Here is a 25,057-nt window from a genome sequence, read left to right as displayed (position 1 = left end):
ACAATTTAGCAAAATTATACAGGCTGTTACGTAGACGAATAGTAACTCTCGCCACACAGGCGAACACTGTTCATCCCTTTACTGTTCATTATTCCTTCCTTGTTAGTATAAGGATATAATACTTTGGCCTATTTTTCAATTTATTTTTTTAATTACCTTGAGTACTTTTATGAATAACATTCTACCTAAATAATTCTTCTTAATGCAAAATGATAATTTTTACTCTTAACAAATTAATTTATACGGCCAAGCCATTATCTTTAAAATATCCTAATTACCCCCTTTTGTTAAAATATCCTAACAAATTAATTTATACGACCAACAAAGCAATTATCATTTTACTCGGTGAACCAACAAAAGAATTGGTCACCATCAAACGCCACAAAATACAAACATCAGTTCATCCAGAAAAAAAAAGCACATAACAATTACATCAAACTAGTTAAATAAATGAAAATTAAACTCACACCAATTTCTCCAAGACAAGCTTTTATGTCTTGATCTATTCTTTACCCGAATGAAGATAAAGCTCGAATTTCTTCAATAATTAACTTCGGCTAGCCCCTTTTTGAATTAAAAACAGCAGTGTTTCTATTCCTCAAAAGACACCAAATCGATGTTGCAATGACCGAATGGACAGCTTGCTTCCACTCCACATCACCTCATAGTTGTTGCGCTAGAATCGGTAGTTCTTTGACCCAAACCTGCATAGCTAATTCACACGAGCCAAACGCATGTTCCAAAGACTCATCTTCCAGACCGCATGCTCCACACTCCATTGATTGAATATTTACCATTCTTCTAACCAGATTATCCTTCCAGCCAAACATATTTAATCCATTTATATGACAAGATGTGTATAGAAACCTTTATAGTAAAACGATAACATCCCTTTTTGCTTGAGTGATACATATATGCAAGTATGAGTATACGTCGATTGTGACATATAACCCACCCAGCAAACCAGCGTATCATCACATATTCCAACACGCCATAATTAAAGATACTCAAACTCGGCTTTTTTTTTTTTTTTTTTTTTTTTTTTTTTTTTTTTTTTTTTGTGGAACCTAAAAACATGATATCTAAAGCAGGTCACCAAGCTAATAGCTAATCACCCGGTTACCGCCGTTGATGCACAATTGGCTCATATTGATCCTCAATCGGGTCGCAACTGGTAGCAATTGCCAATTGGTCAAAAAGTGAAAAGGAGATCATGGGTTGGGTTCATAATTAGACATTAAACTAACATGTTTGGAAAGTAAAACTAAGATTATGGAAGAATACCAATTTCACAACGAGACAATTAAGTTGCAAAGAAGTAAAGATCACATGTTTAACAAATATAAGTACAATTTGTCAAATGACGGTATTCGTTGAGCTTCTTGTCATTATTGCATTTTCGCAATTTTTGTGTAAATATAAATTCTTGAATATGATACATAAATAGATAGTACGATGACCCAATAGACCCAAACGACATAACCCGTTACAAACTAATGCTAGCGTGTCGGTGGATGTTATATTTTACCCTCTGCACCTCCTGGAGACAAAAAAGATCTGATAGATGGCTAAAGGGGTATTTTGGTATTCTATATGAAAAATATATATTCATAAGAGTACAGCATTAACCTAACTAATACAACAAAAGATGCATGTATGTGCAAGGGAAAAACAGGACACCATTAACTTTTACATGAACTGCAGATCTCGTCATCTATAGATCATCTTGTATCTGCAACCAGCATCATTGAGGCACTGCACAGATTGACACAAGTGCTACATATTAGGTTTAGCAATGCATACTAGACTCGTGCTTGATATAGAACACATCTGAAGCTAGTGAAAGCTAGAGTGCCTTATTGGGATCAGTCAAGTGGGTTTAGAACTATTCAGAACAACCTAGAGGCTACAAAATGGGTGGAAACGGGTAATGACTTGAACAATTTTTAGTACAGTCTGAAAACAATGCTAATTGTGAATTGAGTCTTAAGTGTGTGAGAGAGAAAGGAGAGAAAATGGGAAAAGGAATAATTATATTATGGCAAAAAGGTTGGAATTGTTACAAGGTGGAGGGGTTTATATAGGCACAGCATTTGCACTAAACCCCTTCCCTAATTACATTGAAGTCCTTAACTTATTACAACACAAACCCTTCCATACTTAATACAATAAATTAAAGGACTAATCTATTACAAAATATCAAAACACGAACTAACTATTATTTAAAGCTAACACAGTCTGGGTCACTTTGGTTGATCCACCAGCAATACTTTGTCCATTTTAAAAACATAGTTAGTGCATTAGATATGATTAGAATTACAATAACTACTTATCTTCTAAATGCAAAGATTTAGAAAGTTGTAAGCATTAAAAATTTACTTTGTGACTTTGTATAAGCCATTTGAACCGTTTGCTTTCTAGCTTAACTTTTAAAATTACCCATCAACGATAAAAACAACCCAAACTGACCAATCCATGAGTGAATTGGCCAAAATTGTCGGCTCGAATAACCTAAACGCGCAGGGTTCAAATCATTTCCTTTTGCATTACAAATTACAAATCTAATCATAAGCCATGTGCCAATGGACATCCAGCACAAAATTGATGCTCAATTAGTCAATATTATAGTTTCCACTCTCTAGGGCTTATGCAAAACCTTAAGCATAAAAGCCATTAGATATTTGGTTTGATAATACATACCTATATAAATAACCAGCACCTTTGACTATTTTAAAATCTTGAAGCTCACATGGATCATTTCCAATTAGCCCATTTGACTGATTCTGTTGACTGTTTCCTGTTCGGACCAGAATTGTTCGGAGAATCGTGCCACACCATCTCCATCTAGCATAAACAAGGACACTTCAATTAGCAGTGTTGTAAATATCGGCCTTAACGGCCGTTATAACGGTAACGGAGGTCCAGCGTTACGTTAAGGGGGTTGGAGGGTAAATTTAAAGGTCTGAGGATTTAACGGTCTTAACGGCCTTTATGACGGAATTTAACGGTCAAACAACGGATTTAACGGAGCTTAACGGTCAAAAGACATTTTTTTGACTAATTTTGTTAGGATATTGCTAATATATATATTTTTTGTATAAATTCCTTCATATTTTATAGTCTCCGTTATAACGCCGTTATAACTCCGCGAAATGAGATTTAACCTTAAAGGTGGTCGACCGCCGAGTGACCGCCGAGCGTTATTTACAACCTTGTCAATTAGTCCATTTATGTGAATATTTACAAAGCTAGTAAACGTGCATTAGGCAGGTTAGATAACAGGTTTGGGTCAAAAGAGGTCAATTTTAAAGGCAGGTCAATACGGGTTGGGTTAACCAGCCAATGATGTTTAAAGATTTTATACATACTTGATACAATTTATATGATGCGAAAATTGTGAAACGAAAATTATCCAGTTTTAGGAATAAAAGTAACTAGGGGGTACTTGCTTTAGTATAATTGGGCAACTTTTAAAACCGTATGAAACGTTTTCTTTTTATCTAACTTTCTTACTTATTCCTATTTTATCCATTATTAGTAAAAGTATAACCTTTATGAGCCAGTTTGACCAAAATGGGTTGCAATGTGAAAATTCTAATGATCAAGAATACTTTGGTAACCATCATTTTGCAGATGCAAGCTAACATTTCACTTACAAAATGCATGTACAAGTTCTTTAATAATTTCTTTGTATCTGAACAAGCTACAAAAATCTCTTCTTGTGCCCTTTTTAAGAGTTGGATATTTCAATAAAATGAATTTAACAACATAATAACATACCTCGCCAATGATGACTGTATCACCTTCCTTCACACCACGCTTAATTAAAGACTTGTTAACGCCACATGCCTCTAGCACGTGCTGGAATCTTCTATCAGAATCCATATACCTATGCAAGAAGTTAATATTTAGTCAGTTATGATCCTGATTACATGTTGGTGGTTTTGCTTGTGACACAAAAGGAAAACTAGCAGCCTTGGGGTGACCTATCAACTTGAGACAATTGGTGTAATTATTAGGTGGTTATAGATGTGGTTGTAAATCTTTGCCTTTAAAAATAAAAGAGGAAAACTAGCATGTCTCGAGCAAGCAACTTAGCAGTACGTATTCCAATTTTCCAACCATTTATTTATGAATGAGTATATTCATGTTATGTTATAGAGAAACTAACAGGCCAAACATGTGAATTTAAAAATAAAATAATAAAAAACAACTTAAGGAAAGGTTGAATGTAACCCAAAATGTTTTCTAAATACATAAAAAACTGTAAAATATGATATTCAAACATCAGATAATTATTGCCAGTTACGAAGTTACCCAAACCGCTGCTCAACCCATCCATTTTGCCACATCTATGAATATACTACTAAAATAAACAAAAGACCTGGCCCATTTTGACCCAACTAAATAGTGACCCATTCAACCATAACCCATTTTGACATTCTAACCCCATAACATCTATTAAAGTGAGCTTTAGCATTATTTGCTAATGACCCACTTAGATAAAAGCAGAATGGTATGTACAGAAAAAGTGAGAGAGAGAGAGAGAGAGAGAGAACAAACTTACTTCCAGTTTGTCATTTGGACAAATCGTTGCAATCCCGCTCCTTCAATATGCCATGTGTCGGAAGAACTATCATGTGAGATCTCAAATTCATTAATGGGAGCAGTTCGTTGCTTTTTCACCATTTCAGCCACATGACTGAACTGTACCGGATCTCTCCAACCTACATGAAACGGAAAGATAATATATATACAAAAAATAAACATAAAAACACAACACATGGCCGTAAAAGTCATCATAAATGAATTCCTTACTTTCATCCTTTTTGTCTTCAATTCCTTGCCGTACAAGCTCATAAGCAGCGGTTATCAGTTCTCGTGTTCCGTCTCTATTCAATGCACTAATGCAAAAAGGTTCAATCCCACGTGAACGTAAGTTCTTTTGGAATGATTTCCAGTTTTCATATGCTTCAGGAAGATCCATTTTGTTATATGCAACTATAAATGGCTTTTCAGCAATTTCAGGACTGAACATTTCCAGCTCTAGACGAACTGCGTCATATTCATAATCTGGTTGTTGAGACGAGCCATCGACAATGTGTACCTAAGCCTCCATTTTCATAATAGAACTATTAACTCACAATTATATAATCGTTTGTATTTGTTTCTACTTGAATGCATAAAAATGTCACATTAGTTTCCAAATCTACTTGGCAAAAATGCAAAAATAACTTGGCACACAACTAGCCATCTATAAGCAATGAGCATTATGGGAAACACATATTTTGTGCTCTAAGTTTGTTCTTCTACTAGTGTCGCTGCACAGTGTGCTTATTCTATAACTTGTTTTGCAGGGCACGTCAAGATCAAGCATCAAATCATGAAATGATAGGCCTTAGAGTTACCCCTTTCTTTCATTTTTTATATTTTTCATATCTTTCAAGTTCGAAATTTGTCATGTTACAATGTTTTATGATATAAATTAATATTATTGTATATTAAACCATGATCCCATTTCATAATGAACCCATATGTATGTTTAGCTATCTAAGATTTATATGATGTATAATAAATTTTCATCACTTTGTACATAAGAACAATGGGATCTGTTTCTTCATGATTGGGAGATATAAAATTGTATAATGAGCTTGTGATACTCTATCTAAAAGTTGAGATAGAGATATCGGAATAATAGAAAAAGAAGTATACCAGAGCAGAACATCTTTCGGTATGCCTAAGAAACTCATGGCCCAAACCAAAACCTCGGTGGGCTCCTTCAAGTAAACCAGGAAGATCCGCCACAACTATAGAAGCATCATAATCAAATGAAACCACACCCAAATTGGGAAGTAATGTTGTAAAGGGGTAATTTGCAATGTTTGGCTCAGCAGCACTTATAACACTCAGAAAAGTGCTTTTTCCTGCATTTGGAGCGCCCACTATCCCAATATCCGCAACCAATTTAAGCTCCAATTCCAACCACCTAGTAAAAAGCAACATTAAAACTAATGATTACCATCTAAGATACACAGCATTGTCAGTATTCCAATCCTAACTCGAGTCATTGAGAGACCCCTACTCCAATTTCACAAGTCTCTATCTTTGTCTATTTGGCCATTTTATGTATAAAATTTTCATTAATCAAAATTGCTCAATTATATCATTACAAATACGGCCAAAGCTTGTCAAAATACTACTCCTATTATCTACTTCCTGGACGTGTCTTACTACTAATGACTATTATTTATCTCTCATTATCTAAAACCAACATGATCACTTACGAAAAGCACATCAAAACACAGCATAACAATCAATACATATACAAACTTACAACCTCAAAACAAAATTAACTAAACTTCACAAAATCTATAAAACAAAAACTCACATTTCAGGACCTTCTTCACCATTCTCAGCAATCCTAGGCACCTTATTAGCCCCGGACTTAAACGAAGCATTCCCTCTACCACCTCTACCACCAGGCAACAACAAAGCCCTATCTCCAACATACAACAACTCCAACAACACATCACCAACAACTCCATCTTTCCCAACACCTCTAACAACCGTCCCCGGTGGCACTTTCACAACGACATCTTCACCTTTCGCCCCGTTCATCTTACTCCCTTGTCCATGACTCCCTCTTCCTGCCCTAAAATGTATACTATTCCTAAATGGCAACAAAGAATTCATAGCACTATCAACTTCTAAATAAACATTCCCCCCTCTTCCACCATCTCCCCCAGATGGCCCCCCTAAAGGTACAAACTTTTCACGCCGAAACGCCACTACCCCGTTCCCACCGTCACCCGATCTTACGTATATTTTCGCCCTGTCGAAACATCTCATCACTGCAGGCACCCCTTTTTCTTTCTCCCTCAATTCATCATCAAGTTCCAAACTTTCTTGAAAATCCAACACATTTTCTTGATTTTCATTCTCAAATCCTAATTCATTTACAAAATACTCTTCACCATCACTATCAAATTCATCATCAGAATTAACCTCAAATAACTCAAATTTCCCATAATCAAATCCATCTTCATTTTCATTTTCAGAATCCAAAATCTCTACATTTTCATCAAAAATCTTATCTTTAGTTTTAGTGACAGAATTTTTAGTTACTATATCTTTTTGTTTGTGTTTTGGGATGGGCAAGTCAGATAATTTGACTTCTTTAAAGGGTTTTGAAACGATGACGTCTTCTAAAGGAGGAAGGCGAGTGTAGGTGGTGGCTTCGCCGCCGGAGACGGAAGAAAGCGGTGGTGGCCGGAAAGTGGGTTTTTTAGGATGTTTAATGGAAAGTTGTTGCTTACGTGTGGTTTTACTGTTATTATTATTAGAGCGAGATTGGGCATGAATGGTAAGAAAAGAATGAAGAGATAAAGAAGCCATTTTTGGCTCTGTGTGAGTGTGTGTGTGTGTAAATGAAGAAGGTAAAGACATAAGATTTATGTTCGGGAAAAGTCCAATGTTTGACTTTGTTTGACGTTTATTTTATTCTTTTACCGTAATTTGGATATAAGTTAACGTGTGTCTACCACCAATACGCGATATATCAGGATATATCGGGTACTTTAAATTGTATATGAATTTATTTAAAAAATTATACGAGTATATATTAACAATATATTCATGTTTTGTATCTTTTAAATATATTTATGGTTCTATAAGTGAAACAAACGGACAAGATAACGTTCTTAACAACAAAAACCATTGAAAAATATCAAAATTTAAAAAATTTAGAAATATACAGTATTAAATAAAACAAGTTGTAGTCATACAATTTAAAAAGTATATTATTCTCAAAGTTAAAAGTTAAAGAAACAAAGATGAAAATTAATAAATAAAACGTGTGGTGTATATGAATCGAGATTAATTTCTTGGAAATAAGCGTTTTATCTTTGATATAATATACTCGTACTATTTTATACAATGTATGATACATATGTAAAGATGTAAAGTATGAAAAAGTCTCATTCTCACTCACATTTTCTCCACTCTCCGTATTCAGTCACCATCAAATCATCAATATTGTCATATATCACACAGTGATTGTGACTACTAGATTAGTCAGTTGTGCTTTTTCATCTAACACTTCTCCATCATCACCTAATTCATATTTTGCAACAATATTGAATACAAGATCAAAGGTTTATACTACTCACAATCTTTTTAATATTCCCATTTTTATTTTTTCTTTTTATAATAACGCCATCATCATATGGACAAAAGAGGGGTCTATTGTGACAAAATCCTAATTCCTAAAAGTTTAAAACCCAAAAAGTCAAACTTTCTTGTTGACCGAAAATACCCGATAAACGCCGATATTGACCAGTATTTGACCAACCCGATATATTTGACCGATAATCAAGTTATTGTATCAATAGGGGTCCAACATCCGATATACCACCTATATATCGGCCGAGATAACCGATATTTACAACATTGTTATTTATATACCTCATGTTAAATATTTCAAAAAGCCTCTGTGGTACATATCTCGATTTAAATATAAATTTTAAAATCTAAAGTCACTTAAATATTAATCTATTAATTGATGGTTGAGATTTATTATTAGATGAAGATTCAAATTTTTGTTACTTTAAAGGATTTTAATGACATTTTACTACTTAGGTTATCTTAAAATTAGCTATGATAGATACATGATAATGTTGTGAGTGAATTTATTAAGTTACTAAGCAATACATAAAGAATGTAAGACAAATATATGTTGTATATTTAATTTCAATTGGTACTTTGTATAGTATTATTCACTAGATATGATTGATGGCATTGACATTTTTAGGAGAAAATTCCCGTGAAATATACATCATTGGATTAAAATTATTGGTCAAGACTCAAAATCATTTTTAAATCCCGATCTTTGATTTTAATCAAATGTTTTAGATGTTTCCAACTTGACGTTGAAAATAAATTGAGGAACCGTCCTGAATTTGAGATAAAATATATTCAACACATTGTTTGTTACTCATTCGAATTTTTGTTAAGTCTCTAGGTTCTCGATAAGGTCAGTTCAAGTATGGAACTTCCATAGACTTCAATCCTCACAATGTTAGATTTTTCTCAATAATTTCAATGTTATCTAATCTCACGAGTCAAAATGGATCCTCAATTGGGTCATAACTCCATGCTTTCGCTATCAACCTCTACCCTGTTTGCCGATCCACTTACTCACACATTCGCCAGTAGATGTTTATTCTTGCTGGTCCTCGCTCCATCTCCGTTTAGCAGACATGTTTGTGTCTGCAACTCTTGTAGCCAAGAGCTTTATTTCCACATTCACACCTCAAGTATAAACTATAGGAGGTGATTCATACTTTATGCACCACACTATACTTACAACTCGGACTGTACAGATACTTTCAAAAAATCATAAAATATGACCCTATTTCTATGAATTGCTTCCAGTATTCACCTAGAGTTCCTAAAGAGTTTTCCTGTACAAGCTAACTATTTATAAGGATGCACAGTTGCACACGACCACATATGAATATGCCGAGAGCCTGGTGCGTTAATACTACACAAACTACTATGTTGTATTAATATTGACATTAATTTGACAAAACACACCATAATCATCTTAAAACACATCAACAACTTATGATTACATGTGGTCTCTGACATTTACTGATACAACACAACATAAACAAGCAGATAGAGAGGGTTATTTGATTAGACTACCTGAAGAAAGTCGAGCATTTGGCACTGATATCTACGGTCTAGCTCTGATATTCACATGAACGTTTTCTAAACTTTGATATCACTCACAACATGTAATACTAAAACGGTAAACAAATATACACCCGTCAAAATTATGACATATCGGTGTTACAGTGTATGCGTAACTTTTGCGTTTTGAGAGTTCTGATATTACAATCCATAATCATATCATGATCATTAAGATGTGAATGGTTTAATACATACCACACATCTACAATCACCGGCTATGTCATAATGTAAATTTTTAACATATACCACAATCACTAATCATTGGTCAGTAATTATTTGATTCCCTTTAATGGGTCATCTTAAAGCCAGTACAGAATCAGAACCAACCGAAATACTCCCTCCCTTTGTCCGACACATATTAACACAAGTTCTTTGAGCTGTCAACGCAGAAACATATCAGCCCTCCAGTATTCTCTTTCCCTTCAGTCCACGACAAAAATATATATATCTTTTTAATCTCAACATATGGCTTTTGTTCTTTCTTAAAACCCAGTGTAAAACCTATTGTTGTCATAGGATTGTCTAATAAAAGAGATTTGAGACTCCCTTTTATATATTGAGAATAGACATGACCCAACATGAAAATAAACAAAACCAAATAAAGAAAAGTAACTTCCATTGAATCGGGTCCACAAGGCTAAGAAGCCTGGGTTAAATGATTTGCCAAACAAGTCTATGTATTCGTGTATGTATGTACACCAGACAGGAAAAGGAAAGACTGAATCACATGAGATTTGTACCATCTTAAGGTTCTGGTGAAGCCTTGCAAATGGGACACCAATTCTTGAGGCTCAGCCACTGGTTTATACATGGAGCATGGTACCCATGTCCACATCCTATCTTTCCTATCTGATCTCCTCTCACAAATTCCTCCTGCATGCAGATTTAAGATATTAGCCAAGTTCAGAGTACGGAAACCACAATTTTCGAACAAAGACCTATCCATTCGTGATTTGTGACTTTGGAAAATAATTTTGAAAGTCTTTTGTATCTTATATTACTAATACCACCATTTAGAGGGATACATATATTAATGTTGAAACGGGCCAGGTCGGTTGGGTCAACAACACACAACGTTGTCTCTCTTTCTTTAATGTTTTAAAGAAAATTAATAAGAACAATATCACTACAACACTCATCTAACTTTTTTATAATATAATGAGTTAAAGAGTACAAGGTTTTAACATTTGAATATACTTTGGGGGACTTTTCAATCATAATAAAAAAAATATAACTATCAGCAGAAGTAGCCAAATTACATATATAGAATAATAATCACCTGACAAATACTGCATTTGTTGTCATCTGCACCCAAACTGCACCACGTTTTTTCATCCTCTAATGGCAAAGATTCATATATGCTTGTTTTGATGCATTTTGATAATTGCTCTTCAGATAATGCTGTGCTCACCGTACCCATTTTCTCTTCAAGCACAAGTAATTCCTGGAAAAAGAAAAAAACAGAGAGTAATTATGCCATATTGCAAATTGTAGAACTACTGTGACTAATACTCAAATCGATGTTAAAAGCTGTGAAATAAAAGCTTCCAGCAATACCTCGAAAGAAACTGATTTACAGAATAGATAGAATGACAAAATACAAGAAGAGAAACCTCGTATGACATGTTATCAATATCCAGTCTCATGTCCCTATGTTGATCATAAAGGTTAAGGCCACCCAAGAATAAATTTGCCTCAAGCGATAGTAATTGCTGCAGATGAAAAAGTATAGTTAAGAGCTATGTGCAAATTTAGGAGGTGCTTGTATACACAACTTGAAATGATTATGAGACATTAAATAACAATTCCAGATAATAACTATTACAAAATAAACAATGGGTACACTTATGCAGTTTGAGGTTGTAATGATCATATGATCACTTGTTTTAAGTGTTTAGCAAATTCAGATAATCAATTTCAAAATGACAAAACCAAACACCCCCTTAACCCAATTTGGGGTTTTTTTTCTGGTTTATAATGACCAAAACCTAAGTACCTCATATGTTAACTCCTGATCTTGTTCGATCCTGTCAAGTGCCAATAGTACCTGCAAAATCAAAAGACAATCATTATTATACATCAAAAACCTTAATTAAACAGCTCCTATGGTTCCCCGTAGACCCAATTAAAGAGGATGTATAGTGGTAAACCAAGAGAAGTTACATCTGCAATCCCATCAATGTTGTAATGCCGTGTTCCATTTTCATCCACAAACCGGAGAGCAGTACGATCAGTGGAACTAGCAGAGCTAATAATTGATGAAGTATCGCTGGTACTACTGCCACCATTAACACTCAACGCTTTAGCCTGTGGCCTCTCAGGAGATGCATTACTAGACTTGACCAATGAGAAATCGTCTCCATTTAGCTGATTCAATGACTTTCGAGGAGTCCTAACTGATGAAACTCCATTTGTTCTACAAGATATCAAATTCCTTGAACTTTTAGGTTCAGAAACACGCCCTTCATTTGGTGATACCCCAATAACCCTTTTCCCTTTACCAGATGAACTGCTTTCTCCTTGAGTAAACCTCTTTTTCCTGCCATTATTTGACTCACTGTTTTGATCAGATACCGAACTTTTAGATTTCAACTTTAGCTGGGCACGACTTGTCAAGGTACTAGCCGCTTCAATTGTCGAGGCACTTGAAACACTGCTTGATTCAGCCGGGATTTTTTCTATCTTTGGCAACACTTTTTTCTCTGATTCAACTAGAGGCTTTTTCACAACTTTGGAAGAACTCTGTATCACTTCCTTGCTAGCAGATAAACGCAAGGAAGCCTTCAACGGTTTTGGTTTCTCTAAACATTTATTTTTGTTATTACCTTTAGAATTGTTAAGCCTGCCACAGCAGCCAATTCGATTGCATAATTGAGCGGCAGTTCCACTTTGAGAGCCAGCAGTATCTTTCGAAATGACTGGCCTCCTTTTGGGTGCAGCAATCCCTCCAACAGCTCGTTTACCAGAATTCACATCCATATAACTGGTTTCTCTCTTATCTATCACAAAACTTTCTAACATTAGACATAACGGTTTATTTCTATATCGTTCAAAATTTTGTAATCTCAAAAATCCAAAACCCCTAAAACCAGATATCGTAACAAGCAATTTCGTCGTAAAACAATATAATCATTCAAAACTCCTAAGTTCCTTCCGTAATTCGACATAAACAAAAAAATATCAAACAAAATGAATACCTTGTTCAATTATATACATAAAAATACATATATATATATACACACACATATACTCAAATAGATACATACATACATCATCCGTATATAAATATAGATATACATACAGCATATATATATGTGATATAAGACAGAACATGTGAATAGAATTATTAATCAATAATACCTAATTAAAACGTTGATGATGATAGAAATGAAAACAAAAATAATAAGTCAGATTATGTTGATAATACCTTAAAAATGTATGTTTGTTGCGGAAGAGAGAAAAGGGGGAGGAGAGGAAATGGAGGGATTGTGGAACAAGGAATATTTTTATGATACGATGATAATAATTTAATTATTATAAGAATCAGAAAGATGATGATGATGTGTAACTAATCCATCCACTATATAATATTCATTCATTTAATTAATTAATTAATTTTGTTAAGTATTTTAATTAATGATTGATGATGGTCATCAGAAATAAGAATATTTATATACTATATGTTTCAAAATTATGATTATAAGGTTGATGATGAAATGAAATGAAATGAAACAAGACAAAATAGAAGGCCAAAATGTGTGCCGGCCAGCCTGCCAATAGAATTTCTCGCATTTTAGTTATTTTTGTTAACTTATATCTTTGAATTGAATATAATATTATATAAAGTCAACGCAACGAGTCAGACGGAAGACGATGATCACGGACGGACGGACGGATGGATCTGACCTTAAACGCGTCCAGGTTTCGCAAATTCAAATTATCCGTTACTGTTATTTGGGTGTTTACATTTTACACCTTTTTTAACGCGTCTTGTTAACTTTATATTTGTATTTTTTTTTCTTTCCTAAAATAACTTAAACCCCATCTCCAACCAAAGCATTATGGGCTAATGGCCGATTTAAAATTTCTATATAGCTCGAGTCTCGGTTTTATTGGAACTTAAAAAGTTTTATGGCTTCGGTTTTATATATGTAAATCTTTATGAATCCAGTTTTATACTATTTTGGTAGGTATATTAGGATATCCCTATTGTTTTTTATTTATTTATATGAAAATATGTACAATGATATGGAAAATGTATGGATCGTCGTATTGTTGAAAATGAAATTAAGGATCTTAAAAAATTGTCAAAGTTATAACAATTTATAAAAATGAGCATAGTACCCGCGCGTTGCGGCGTAATTTTATACCTAATTTTGTGGATGAACATATTGGTTACATAATGTGTCAAAAATATAGATTATGAGATTCTGTCGATTGGTTTAAAACCATATAAAAAGATCAACGTTAAAAAAATTAGAATCAAAGATCAGTTTATTTTTGTGGATTTAATTTATTTGTAAGGGTAATTTCGGTAGTTAGGATTAGAATGAGTAAAATATAAATTAAATGTGAAGGGTATTATGGGAATGGAAAAAATGCTTAATCTTAATTTCAATACCCTTTATAAGGGTTTATAGATATAATATGGCATATTCCGTGACATCTATGGATGACTAAATACGCCTTTACCGTTGGAAATTATATATGTCGGGCAAATGGGCAATGGAATGAGAATGAATATTCTATAATTAGCAATAAATGGTGGTAGTCGAGAAACGTCTATTTTTGGTTTCATGACTATTAATTTATATTGTTAAAATTATATTAACTAATTTTGAAAGAATTATTATATGAAAGTATTTATATATAGTTAGATTGGATAGTCTAGTGAAAATAAAATTAATGAAATGTTTTAAAGATGACGGGTTTAAACTTTAAAGTTCATCAAGAAATAGATATTAAGAAGAAGCTAGTGAATATGATATTGTCACATATTCATATGTAAATCATAAAACAACGTACCTATGCATACTCGTAGGCTTTTGGACTCAAACTTGGTACATGCTCATGTATAGTATGTACACACGTATAGTAGTTGTAATTCCATGTGAGCCTGTTTACAATTTTATTAAGACTAGTCGACCAGTTGAGTTTAGTGTATATATCTTCAGCTTCTTGTACAATAACTTAATTGATACCTAATTGTTTTTCATACCGCCTTATTATATTATATATATATATGGCTATCATAGCCAAGAGAAAAAAATCATTTGAAGAGTAGATCTTAACCATCTAAATTCACAATCAAATTTAATCTTGACCCTTTAAACTCAAAGTCAAACTATTTTACTTAAACAAGTCAAACTCTATATTCCATGTTAGTGATCCATCAAATGTTTGTAATTTCGTATGGTATTTATTCAAGTTCAAACTAAGCATGTCAAACTTTTAATCATACTAACTGTGGTATGTAATTTGACAGCTATTGTGTACCTAAAACAAATATATACTTTTACAATCCAATATACCATAAATAAAATATACAGCTATTTTGAATTATACATTCAAAAATATCACACCATATTCCTTAAAGTGATAAACTGTACTTAATACATATAAAAAAGTCAAATTATTTAATTAATAAAAATTCTTACAAATATTAAGAAGTTTTTACTATACCATTATAAATATCACAAACTCATTTCAATATATCATAATTTTCAATATACCATAATTTTTAAACAAGATGAAGAAGTAATATATATTAATGTCTTCCCATGTCTTTTCCATATTCATATTATTTCATTCAATGCAAAATATGTGTATGCATTTTCTCTTTATATGTTACATTACTCTATATTACTACTTAATTAATTTTGAATTTGTATACATGACTAATTGTATCATACCTAAGATATCCATTGTCATTTAAAATAAAATAAAATCGACATTTACAACACAAATACTTAATTATACCACAAATACGTGCAAAAATTCATTATCATAAGGTGGGGTTTATCTGATGTCACATTCCGACTGAATGTTAAAAAAAAATATATAATACCACAAAATTTAGACAAACAAAATTACAAAATTCATGCTAGATTTATTAACAAATTAGCATTTGCATTGAAAAATTGTCAAATTTACAATATTGAATGCAAAAAAAGTCAAATTACGTAAACAAGAGTTACTAACTTATAAGATTTGGTACTAAAAGGTAATTTACTTCACCTATTTGACAACATGGAGATACAGATCACAAAACCTGGCTGGATTCTTTCCCATTCGACTAAAACAAGCAGTTGAAACTTGAAAGCATTTTTGTTACTTTTATGTTCGAAGGGTAGCAAATGTAAAGGTTAATTAGTGCTGTTAGTTTCTAACTAATCAGGTCATATCCGACCAAAACCGATTAAAGCTATTGCTTTTGTTAATTCATTATATATTTATATGATGAACATTATATCCTTATAGTCGCACAATGCAACGGCGGTGATGCAAGCGACCGATAGCAACGACGATGGTGGTAGCCATATGGTTTTTAGTGTAAACGTAATTGGTATACATGATGGTAGCACCGTAATTATTTTATGGGTTAAGGGATGTATGTATTTATTAATGGTATTATAGGTATATTATGTGAAAATTTTAAGTTAATGAATAAAGAAGAAGGGTAATTTAGGTATTATAGGTATATTAGGTTGAAAAATTTAGGTAAATGAATAAAAAGTAAAATAATTAGGTATTTTAAAGACTGGAAGTTAAAAAATAAGATAAATAATTTGTTTTATATAGTAGTAAAAAGCAAAAGTAAAAATATACCTATTATTTATAACTCGGTCAACAACCGGGTATAGATCTAGTTATCCAAGTTCGTGAGTATCACTTGTTTGACTGAGTGTCAAGTTAATTAACACGACCTTCGTGCAAATGCTTTCATGTTTTTACGTCTTCTTTGCACAACTTCAGTTTACTTATGTACGCATCTAAAATGCAATTTTTTATACTGCATCAGCATTACATACAGTCATTCTATATATCTGCAAATAAGACATTCTACGACGCCATAATTTTATAAATATTTTACACGTTTGTTATCTATCTATATTCCCTATTAAAAATTATATGGAGGTGTTGAAAAGTTTACAAGTTTGGGACATGCGATTTTACTTTTTTACCCTTTCTCTTAAAACAAAACATAAATATCCTCATTCTATCTTTCACTTTCCAAAACAACACACACAAAATATTCTTTCTTATGGTATACCAAAACAATACACACCCCCTTTATTTCCGTGAATAACCACCGCTGTCGTCCATCATCACCAACACCCGGCGACCGTCGTCCATGATATCCGTCCCAACGCACGGGTACCATGCTCGTTGAAAGTTAATAATACTATACTACTATATAAAAATTATAACCCCATGTTGAAAGTTTACAAAAATGAGACATGCGAATTAACCAAAATACCCTTAATGAATTGAATCACTATCAACCTTTAATATTAAATTCCACTATTAGTCCATTATATTATAAAATATATGTACTAACCCCTTTAAATCAAATACCTTTACCTACACCAATAGATGTCGCCACCACCGTCATCGTCAGCTCGCCGCCGCATTGTGCAGGTACCATGCTCGTAAGAATATAGAAATTTAAGTCTTTCATCTACTAAACTGTAAATCACGAAGGCAGTGTCTATCACACTATCTACTACTTTCATTTTTTATATATTTTTTTCGTGCATTTATATTTTATAAGTTGTAGACAGTTACAACTAACCAAACTTATGTAAAATTTGAAACACCTAAATAAATCAAGGTTGATTGATAAGTTTACTAGATGGAAAATCTAATTTAGATAACTTCTATAAATATCCGTATCAATTATTCATGTTTCACATTTCATTTATGAGTCTATTATTCTTTTTCTCTTTCGTAAGGAATACTAGTACATGGTAATAAAATGAAGAGAGCCTAATTGGTGAGTGATATTTCCGGTTTATTCAAGATATTGAGTTCAATCTTTAGTGATGACAGCCTTTTATTTAAGGTACGTGTAAAACTTTACCATTATACAATGAGGGTTTTCCTAATATCGTATACTACCGGATCAATGTTGGAAAAAATATATATATTTTTAATCTAGTTGTCGCAACGATATGTGGATTAAGAGACTTGTAGATATGTTTCTAGGATGTTCATGACATATTACTGACTTGAAGTGTATTATCGACTAGGTAAAATTTTTAAACTTCATTATATCATTATGCAAGTCAAAACTAGGCAAAATTATTTATAAATATTGATAGTTTAAAAGGTCTACATCAATTAGCAATGTATTTATCTACTAACCAAGGTATAAAACTTGGCTGGATCCTATGAGCTGAGATTTAGATTATTGATGTATAAGTTTATTGTATAACGCGAATTGTCAGGTCACGAATCAAAGTATCAAACATAACTGAAGTAAATGAAAATCATTCCCTCATTTTCATAACCATAAACTAGAAACACTCTAAATCAAAACATATTAGTTTTAATTATTATTATAGTAAATAATCATTAGAGAGTTTGTGAATTACATTATGATGAAAAATACATTACACTATATATTGTATTATATTATATTATATATTACTAGACGTATGCCCTCGCGATGCGGAGGTAATGGTCGTAGCGACGGTGGCAATGGTGGTGGGATGGGCGGCGACGGAGGTGTGATAGTGAATGTAAAGTTAATTGATGTAAATGGGTTCATATAGTTATTTAAGGGTTGGAGGATTTATGTTGTGGATTATTTCATGAAAGTATTACATGTATTATGTGAAAATTTTTAAATTAGTGAATAAATAAAAAGGATAATATGATCATTTTAAAGTCTGAATTACCTAAAGAAAAAATGGTAGTTTTCGTATATATAAGAGTAAAGTATATAAGAATAATGATAAATACGTCTAAACTTCTTATTATTACACATATTTTAGGTAATGGGGTCACTCTCGGTTAAATTAAATATATATCTATTTCTATATTAAAACATTAGTTATCCTGATGATCCCAGAGACTCCTCTACTTGAAATTACCTTATAACATTGCCACGTGGGATTTTATCCTATGTGTCATCCCCATATGTTTTTTACAATATTTTATCTCATATTTCAATAAATTAAAAAAAACAAAAATTAAATTAAATATAAAATGTAGAGAACAAATATACGACCATTTAATTATCTTTATGTCAAGTATTTTTGGTTGCTCTCTAACAATAATAATGAAACAATTTTATTTAATATTTAATAATATAATTCTAATTTATATATATATTCATATATCCTATATATATTCATTAGATTTATCTCTTTTATTCATCAAATCCAATCTTTCAAATCCCATAAACATTTATATTTTCGGAATTTAAATTAGAATCATGATATCACTTGTCCAAAAAATATACGAATGTTCATTTATCTTATATATAGATATACAAGTTCGACATTTTTTAGGTTATCTTCTTTTTACATATTTCTTCTTCCCCATAGATCTGTAAGTTTTTAGATCGCTAATTTGTTTAAAATATGTGGCCCTCTTAAGCTCATTGTTGCTAGACACATTAATTCCATTATGAATATTTGTTTCACTTCATTGACCCAAGGTTTTCTCCTTATCTCATTAATCGATTTTATGTTTTTTATTTATCATAGATAGATTTAATATTGGTTGTTTCCTTTAACTGTTTGTTTTTAATGGTTTAAATCACCCATGCATATTTATAGAATAGTGGTTTTGGATGATGCATGTGTGGCTTGTGCGTGATTACTTCATCTCTTGGAATCAGCCACAAGTTAGAGTACTAATTAGATAGTTATATATCATAGATAAGAATAGGTAATAGTGTGTGCAATTCTTATAACAGTGGTTTCATACGTGTTAATCGTTATATAAATACGTTTTAATGCTACTTGAAACATTGTTCGAACTGCCTAGACTCTCTTTATACTCATCTACCAAAATGTTCATAAACACTCATATCGTTGGAGTTGATATTTAATAAATATTATTAGATCAGTTAAACGTTCTTATTATAGATAATTTATTCTACCAATCTTCATACACATATACAATTTCATATTACTTAGAGTGTTTCATTCTTTATTCTTTTAACAAAATAATAATAAAATACATCAATTTTACAACCGCCACGTAACGCGTGGGTAAAAGACCTAGTGTATATATATATAATATAATCCATTTATTCCTTCATTTATAGTGCTAGTACGATACTCACGTAACTTGGTGGTGGTCATGATAGTGATGGTGTAGTGGGGGGCGACTGTTGGTGGTGGAGACGGCGTAGAGTGGTGTAGATAATTGATGTAAAATATTAATGAATATATTTTAAAAGATAAAAGGTTGATAGTGTAATTTAAGCATTAAGAGTATTTTAAACAATCTCCCATGTAATTTTTAACATGATGATTATTTATTATAATATAGTATAGATATAGATTACTATTTCTCGAATTTTTTCTTATGCACACTTAGGCTTATAAATCTTAGTAATATAATAGATTTTAGCCCCGTGTCCGACACTAGACACGAGGCTTACGACATTATCAATATTAGATATTGTAAGTTCAAAGTTGAAGATATAAGTACAAACTTAAATGTTTAGTTCAAAGACCAAAAATATTAAGCTAATAGAATTAAAACTAATGTGATAAAGAAATAGTAAATGCATTTGAGTTGGTATTTATCCAAATAGCAATTAAAGTTAGGGCTGTCAATTTCGACCCAACCCGAAAAAAACCAGCCACCAACCCGTACCTGAACCCATTGACAACCCTAATTAAAGTATGTTGTATTGATCCAAACTTAAATATACGTGTGTAAATATCAATAAACTACTTTAAAAGTCACAATTGATCGAAAAGAAACATATTATTAACCACATGTATACACTTTTAGTATTTGGTGTATGTAATGGGAGATTTAAGAGTTATACCTTAATCGATGGAAACGGCAAGTAAATTATAGCTCATTGACGGCAATGTCAAATAACTTGGATAATTTTAGAGCTTCGTTTTGAATAAAAGGTTTGTTGCTATATGGATTTATCGACTGGATAATGGGTTTGTTATTGTATTTATCCATATATCAATAACAACCATGAAATCTTTTTTTTACTAATTTGATGACATCAGCGAGAGTCAATTTGATTAAATTGAATGATATAATTAACCAATAAATTATTAGTTTGAACTGTTTTATAATATATATTAAGATATATTTATTTTCATATAGATGTACATAAGTGTATGTAAATATTTTGTGTTTCAAAATATTACTCGTGAAACAAAACGTACGCAATAAAGGAGGTTGGTGTGTACACCCAACATGACCCAACTCTTCAAAGAATTTTACATGCACTAGTTTCTAACGCAATTCATATTGTCAATTCATTTTGTCACGTGTATTTTCATTGGAATTGAATCAGCCAATTCAATTGATATTATAATAGATTTAAGTCGGCGTAATGTGACACTGATGGGGTAGTGATGGTGATGGCGGCAGTGGTGACGATGGTAGTGGTGACGACAATGAAGACGGTAATGGGGCGTCGATGATGATGAATTTAAAAGTAATTGATGTTAAAGGTGGTATTGTAGTTATTTTAAATGTTGGGGTATCTATACTGTAAATTATTTCATTAAAGGTATTATTGGTTTATTAAATGAAGATGTTTACATTAGTGAATAAAGAAGAAGGGTATTTTGTTTTTTCAAAGATAGAAAGTTTAAAGAAAAAAAGGGCTAATTTGTTTTATTAAATACTATAGGTAGCACGTTAACAAAATTCTTATCATATATTTTCAATTCGTTAAACTTTTATATCTCCAATTCATTAATTAATGTACAATATAAGTTTAAATCAAGTGAAACTGGTCATATAAAATCATTCCGTGTACATTTTGGTGAATACATTATTCACATTTTTCTTTTGTAAAATAACATACTACTCGAATACTCATATTATTAATAAATTATTTATTTCTTTCATGTTTTTCAAAATAAAACCTGATAAATCAAATTATGTATTTTTTATTTATTAATTTAATTATTTTGACTTAATATATCTGTAATACATTAATGAAATAAATACACTTGATAAATCCAAATTACCTATTTCTTTTATTTATTAATTTGTATTTTAACCTAATATATCAATAATAGTCTTAAAAAAATAAATGTACTAACCCTTTTACATCTGTTAATTTTACATTAATAATCACACCCTCACCATCACCATCAACACCCGTCTTCGCCGTCACACCGTATCACACAGAAACATATCTAGTTCCCTTCATGCACATATTAAGACACCATCCGTCTTCTTAAAGAATGGAGAAAAAAGGTGTAAATAATTTTTACACCCTTTTCATTTTCATTTTGTTTTAGAAGCATTTTCAAAAATGTTTGAATAATGAATACTTAAACATCTATTATACGTAGGGATGTCAAATATACCATCACCCGAGGGAGAATCTGATACCCGAACCCGGTTTGACCGTCGAATCCTAAAGTTGACTAGGGATGAGGGTATAATTTCATTCCTTGATGGGGATAGAAAACCATAAATCTCTTATCCTTGTATCCGAACCTAAGAAAATTATATATATTTATTAAGTTTTTTTTATGTGTTAGAATCACTCTAAGTTTAAAGCTTTTTATATATCACATTTTATTTATCAATTACTTAACATAAATATTTAGTTTATATATAAAATTAGGGAAAATGATTCATACTGTATGACTTTACCTATCTTAAGTGTTGTCATGTTAAAAAAGTTACAAATTAAATCTTTAAATTTGATAAACATACATAACCCCCCTTTGAAATACACTTGTTTTACCTAAGATAGGTACTGCATGCTTTACCTAAGTTTTCCCCATAAAATTATATTCATATTTTATAAAAGAAAAGGTCGAATTACACATTCCCTTAGCCATTTTCTACTTTTATGATTTATGTTTATGCAGAAAAGAAATTCCCAATTACCCGACAGGGATTCTCGATACCCGACGGGTATGGGGATGTAATCAAATTCCCGAACGGGGATGAGAATTACAAATGAGAATCGGGTATGTGGATGGAGATTGAGATCCCTGATGATACCCGCACGTTGCCGTCCCTTAATTATACGTTTGAAAATTCTTAATTAATATCATGACATAACTTTCTTTTGGTAGCAATATAACAAGTATACAAAATTATAAACGATTTACAAATGAATATAAAATTATAAATAAAAGGGAAATAAATGCAATTTATTTTTTTTACCTGAACCTACACGTGAAAATGAAATTACTTGTTTTAATTTCAATCTGTCAACCAATTATTCACCTAACTCACATAGTACTCGTATACATAATTAAAATTATTATAACTATGTATATATCTATATCTATAGTATATGAACGTGACATCTCTAAAATCGGAACGCAACTTTTGTCCAAATCCAGACTTTGGGCCATCCCTCAATTATACAACAAGTGGACCATTCACCCATTCTGGCTAAGCCTCTAACACATGTCATGTTTTTATTGGCAGTCTCCTCTCTTTGGATAGCATTACTAGATTCTCGAAAGAGAGTGCAAAGCAATCCCACTTTGCAACAAACCAAACCACAAAATCAATAACACAACCTCAAAAACCAAACATAACTCACAATGGCTGCCACCCTTTGTGATTCATGTAAAACCACTTCAGCTAGCTTGTTTTGTCGAGCCGACTCGGCTTTCCTATGTATCACGTGTGACGGCAAGGTCCACGCGGCTAACAAACTTGCGTCACGCCACGCGCGTGTGTGGCTGTGTGAAGTTTGTGAGCAAGCACCAGCCAGCGTCACCTGTAAAGCTGACGCTGCGATGCTTTGCGTCACATGTGATCACGATATTCACTCGGTCAACCCCCTTGCCAGACGCCACGAGCGGTTTCCAGTAACCCCGTTTTATGAAACCGCCGCTGTGGCGTCAGCAAGGGGGTCTGGTGGAGGTGATCAAAATAATGATCACCATTATTTACTAGATTTTGATGTTAATGTCGCTGGAACGGAAGCTGAAGAAGCGGAAGCGGAAGTAGCCTCGTGGCTGCTTCCGCATCCAAATCTAAACAAGATGGCTAATGGATTTGAAGATGACAAACGCAACCTTAAGGTTGCGGAACCTGAACAAGATTACTTGTTCAATGAAATGGATCCATTTGCTGATATGGATCTGAAAACACCGGAACAAAAGGCGAATGTTATCCTTCGTGAAGGATATGATTCGCCTACCGACGGTGTTGTTCCGGTGCAGATCAAGAGTAACCATCACTATCAAATGCCCTCACATGCACGCGTTGCTGAATACGCGTCACCTGATGTGGTCGAAGGATTACCTGCATATGATGTTGATTATGCTGGATCTAAGCCCTTTCTGTACAATTTTAACTCTCAATCCATGAGCCAAAGCGTAAGTCTAATATATCTAAGAAAAAAATATATATATATTCGTCTAAACCGGATTCACATAATTTGTAAATCTGGTTTATTAATGAACCGGCTTTACAAAAATATAAATTTGACAACACTATTTCTGTAAAACATGATCATCACATAAGTTGTGAATCCGTTTTACAAATATATGTGAATGAGTAATGTTTAATATGTATTTGCTATATAATCTAATTAAAATAATCTCATAAGTTTGAATTAAAAACTAATGATATTCAACGCATCAGGTATCATCATCTTCACTAGAAGTAGGCGTCGTGCCGGACCACAACGCAACAATGATGGACGTATCAAACAACCACCACCACCAACCGTCGTCAACGGAGGTTTATCCAACCCCTTTAGTCGGGTTCGATCGAGAAGCAAGGGTCTTAAGATACAAAGAAAAGAGAAAGAACAGGAAGTTTGAGAAGACGATTCGGTATGCTTCAAGGAAAGCTTATGCAGAAACAAGACCAAGAATCAAAGGAAGATTTGCCAAGCGAAGTGAAGTTGGCGTAGAAGCCGACGAGGCCTTAATCTCCATGGATTCGTCATATGGCGTTGTTCCGTCTTACTAATTATGTTTTATCCTATGTTTTTTGTGTATGTCTAATGTGTGTTTTTAATTAATCATATCAATCCATGTGTATATATATTAGGTATATCTCTTCATCTTGCATTGCTTGTTAACCGCAATTTTGCCTTTGTTATATCTTGTTAATTTAAGTATTCGAAACTTTTATAATTTAGCTGAAA

General features: G+C 32.5%; 3 protein-coding genes across 3 annotated transcripts; 1 reads left to right on the top strand and 2 right to left on the bottom strand.

Moving 5' to 3' along the window:
- Positions 1 to 1,352: 1,352 nt before the first annotated feature.
- LOC122599053 (GTP-binding protein OBGC, chloroplastic) lies at positions 1,353 to 7,422 on the bottom strand. The gene is made up of 7 exons (XM_043771502.1): positions 6,389 to 7,422; positions 5,713 to 5,986; positions 4,819 to 5,107; positions 4,568 to 4,727; positions 3,781 to 3,889; positions 2,701 to 2,844; positions 1,353 to 1,755 (listed from the first exon to the last, which is right to left on the bottom strand). Exons 1-6 carry the CDS (start codon positions 7,393 to 7,395, stop codon positions 2,755 to 2,757), a joined length of 1,929 nt encoding a protein of 642 aa, XP_043627437.1. The 5' UTR covers positions 7,396 to 7,422; the 3' UTR covers positions 1,353 to 1,755; positions 2,701 to 2,754.
- A 2,930-nt stretch (positions 7,423 to 10,352) lies between these two features.
- On the bottom strand, positions 10,353 to 13,339 carry LOC122599459 (E3 ubiquitin-protein ligase Praja-2-like). The gene is made up of 6 exons (XM_043771974.1): positions 13,181 to 13,339; positions 11,917 to 12,752; positions 11,750 to 11,800; positions 11,367 to 11,465; positions 11,033 to 11,197; positions 10,353 to 10,626 (listed from the first exon to the last, which is right to left on the bottom strand). Exons 2-6 carry the CDS (start codon positions 12,730 to 12,732, stop codon positions 10,498 to 10,500), a joined length of 1,260 nt encoding a protein of 419 aa, XP_043627909.1. The 5' UTR covers positions 12,733 to 12,752; positions 13,181 to 13,339; the 3' UTR covers positions 10,353 to 10,497.
- A 10,104-nt stretch (positions 13,340 to 23,443) lies between these two features.
- LOC122599336 (zinc finger protein CONSTANS-LIKE 4-like) lies at positions 23,444 to 25,057 on the top strand. The gene is made up of 2 exons (XM_043771834.1): positions 23,444 to 24,278; positions 24,547 to 25,057. The coding sequence occupies exons 1-2, from the start codon at positions 23,496 to 23,498 to the stop codon at positions 24,877 to 24,879; spliced, it is 1,116 nt and encodes a 371-aa protein (XP_043627769.1). The 5' UTR covers positions 23,444 to 23,495; the 3' UTR covers positions 24,880 to 25,057.

This window comes from Erigeron canadensis, chromosome 5 (assembly GCF_010389155.1).
Source record: "Erigeron canadensis isolate Cc75 chromosome 5, C_canadensis_v1, whole genome shotgun sequence".
Classification (NCBI taxonomy): Eukaryota; Viridiplantae; Streptophyta; class Magnoliopsida; order Asterales; family Asteraceae; genus Erigeron; species Erigeron canadensis.
This window is presented reverse-complemented; position numbering and strand designations above follow the sequence as displayed.